Source organism: Trichechus manatus, unplaced genomic scaffold (genome assembly GCF_000243295.1).
Source record: "Trichechus manatus latirostris isolate Lorelei unplaced genomic scaffold, TriManLat1.0 scaffold00163, whole genome shotgun sequence".
Classification (NCBI taxonomy): Eukaryota; Metazoa; Chordata; class Mammalia; order Sirenia; family Trichechidae; genus Trichechus; species Trichechus manatus.
In genome coordinates, this window is record NW_004444099.1 from 33,593 (window position 1) to 36,315 (window position 2,723).

General features: G+C 59.6%; 1 protein-coding gene across 1 annotated transcript in view; it reads right to left on the reverse strand.

Moving 5' to 3' along the window:
• The window catches only part of PALD1 (phosphatase domain containing paladin 1), a 47,499-nt gene that overhangs the window by 31,911 nt on the left and 12,865 nt on the right, over positions 1–2,723 (reverse strand). Inside the window, exons 10-14 of the mRNA XM_012558383.2 lie at positions 1,710–1,805; positions 1,176–1,304; positions 551–667; positions 302–457; positions 12–32 (exon numbers count right to left, since the gene is read on the reverse strand). Of these exons, the coding sequence (XP_012413837.1) occupies positions 12–32; positions 302–457; positions 551–667; positions 1,176–1,304; positions 1,710–1,805 (519 nt within the window). The remainder of the gene's footprint in view (positions 1–11; positions 33–301; positions 458–550; positions 668–1,175; positions 1,305–1,709; positions 1,806–2,723) is intronic.

A 2,723-nucleotide genomic window follows, 5' to 3' on the forward strand; every position in this document is an offset into this window, starting at 1 on the left:
CTCAGGTGGGCCTTCAGCTGGGTCTCCAAGTTCTGGGGGAGAGCAGGACAGAGAGCTCAGGCCACTGAGCTGGCTCTGGGCCAGCTCTGCCCCTCCCTGAGCTCCCATAACCACACCCGGAGCCAAGGAGGAAGCAAGAGCACTGGAGTGAGGGTTCCCCAAATCAGCCCTCCCTGAGACTGCCCCTCTCAGGCCTCAGTTTCCCATCTACACAACAGGAGCATGGGACCTTTTAAAGACCCAGGCCAATTCCCCAGAAGGCCTCCAAGGCAGGGAGTGTTTAGCAGGCAGGAGGCCTCACCTCCAGCTGGTCAGGGGCCATGGGGGGCCCCGGCCACCGCAGGCTGTGGGTCTGCCCATCACACTCCAGCACGGCCTCCTCCCTCAGGCTGACCCACACCACCTGCCGCAGCTTCCTCTTGGCATCAGTCAGGTAGGCCAGGATGCTCCCCAGGGCCTGAGGGGACAGGAGGGTAGTCACTGAAATAGAGGGTCTCGCCCCAACCCTCCCCCTATCCTGCAAGTGGACCCAGGCCCCTGGAGCGGTCACCTTGGCGCTGGGCTGGGCCGTGCCATAGATGGGCACGCGGGGCACCCGCCGGAAGTTGGCCACGTCCATCTCTCTGATGGTGCTGAGTGCATCCGGGGAGACAAGATCGTCCATCCCCTGTGGGAGAGCACCAAGCCTGGGACCCAGAGCAGCCGGCGGCAGCCTCAGAGAGGGCCAGAGCCCGGCGTGAGGCCACGCAGCTCGGGACAGAGCCAGCACTCGACAGTGCACCAAGCACTTTCGTGCACTTGGCGCCTCACCACCGCCCTCATGAGAGCAAGATGACAGTTGCCCACTCTCCAGATAAGGAAGCTGAGGCTCAGAGACGAGAAGCTGGTTCTAATTCAGAAGATTAGAACCCAGGTCCCTGACTCCTTACCCAAAACTTTCGGGTTTGAGACTGAGGAGAAGTACTGGAGGGGCAGCCAAAGCTGTAAGAGCTTCTTGGGACCTGAGAACAATCCCATTTCCCTCCCAAGAGGAGCCCATTACCTCACAGGCCATCGCCCCTTTTGCCTCCAGTGAGAGCAATGCTTAACCCAATCCCACTGGCATCAAGGGTCCTGTGGCCCCAGGGCCAAGCCACACCCACTCCACCTCCCCCAGGGCAACCAGCCACACTCACCAGGGAGCCCTTGGCGATGAGTTCCCCGGGGGCCACGGGCCCCACTGAGCTCAGCGTCAGGGGCAGGCGGTACAGCTCCGGGTGGGCACACAGCCAGCGGCTGAAACTGAGGGCAAAGGCCAGCGGGTACTGCAGCCCGAGGCGAGAGAGATGTGGAGTTCAGGGGCACAGGGCCATCCTGAACTCTCCCTGCCGGCCCATGGTGGGGGAGCCTTACAACAGTGCACTGGGACCCCAGGGAGGAAAAGAGGTGGGCAGGAGAGGATCAGGGCAGCTGAAGCCGGAACCTTCCAGGCCCTGATACCCCAGCCAAGGGTACAGAGACCGGGATCCAGGGGAGAGAGGGAGGCCCCCCTTTATTGGGCTGCTCAGGGACACCTCCATCTGTGCCTCTGGGTGCCTGTCCCCAAATCACCCATACTGTCTTCCTCTGGGACCAGCACACACATATGACCACGCTCCTCCCAGCTCCATGGTGGAGACCAAAGGGCCCGAGGAGAAGCGGGCACAGGTTCTCTCATCCCTGGGCCTGACCTGCTCGTGGAGATAGTAGTTAAATAAGATCAGGTAGAAGTATCGCTCCAGGCTCCGCAGCGTCCTCTGCCGGAGACTGTGCTGGCTGCTGCTTCCCTGGGAGGAGAGGAAACGGGAGGGCAGGGCTTTAAAGATGGGGGACCCCAGGCCACCCGGTCCCCATCTCCGGAAGGCCAGGAGTTAAGCCCCAGAAATCCCCAGAAGACAGTCTATTCCTCCCTTCATAACACAGTTCTGCCAGGCTGGAAGTTCTCCTAAGCGTCTAACCCTACTCCATGTCCTACAGTTAACCCCTCGTGAGCTGCTGGCGACTCCCTCCAGGCTCCACAGTTCTCACAGGGATGCCTCCCCAGGGGCTGGGAGCCCGGAGCAGGCCAAGCTCCTCCCACCTTGCTCCAGCACCACCCGCTATCTTGGGGCTGGGCACACTCACTGGTGAAGGAGCAGATGTTGAGCGCCCCCTCCTAGAGCAGAGGCCTGCTTAAGAATGGCAAAATTCTCCCACAAGAAAACAAAAAGGGGGGAAACTGAGGCTCAGAGAAATCAAGTGACTTGCTCACAGTCACACAGCCAATGACAAACAGAGCTGGGTCCCTCTCCAAATACGTCTCCTAACCCCAGGCCAGCATCCTCTGAGCAGGGGTCTGTCAGGGATTACCCCAAAGTTCCCCTGTCAACCTTACTACGCCAGGTTCTCCCGCTGGACCAATACCACCCTTTGCGGGGGCAACCAAGATGAGTATCAAGTCCTAAAAAAGGCCAGGCCCTCTGGTAAAGTTTTATTCCACCTTTAGGAATCGAGACCAGAGATACACCAAAACCAAACCCGTCACCGTCGAGTTGATTCTGACTCACAGCGACCCTACAGGACAGAGTAGAACTGCCCCATAGGGTTTCCAAGGAGAAGCTGGCAGATTCTAACTGCTGACCTTTTGGTTAGCAGTCGAGCTCTTAACCACTGCACCAGGGCTCCAGACCAGCAATAGGCAAAGTTGTTCTATCAAAGGCCAGATA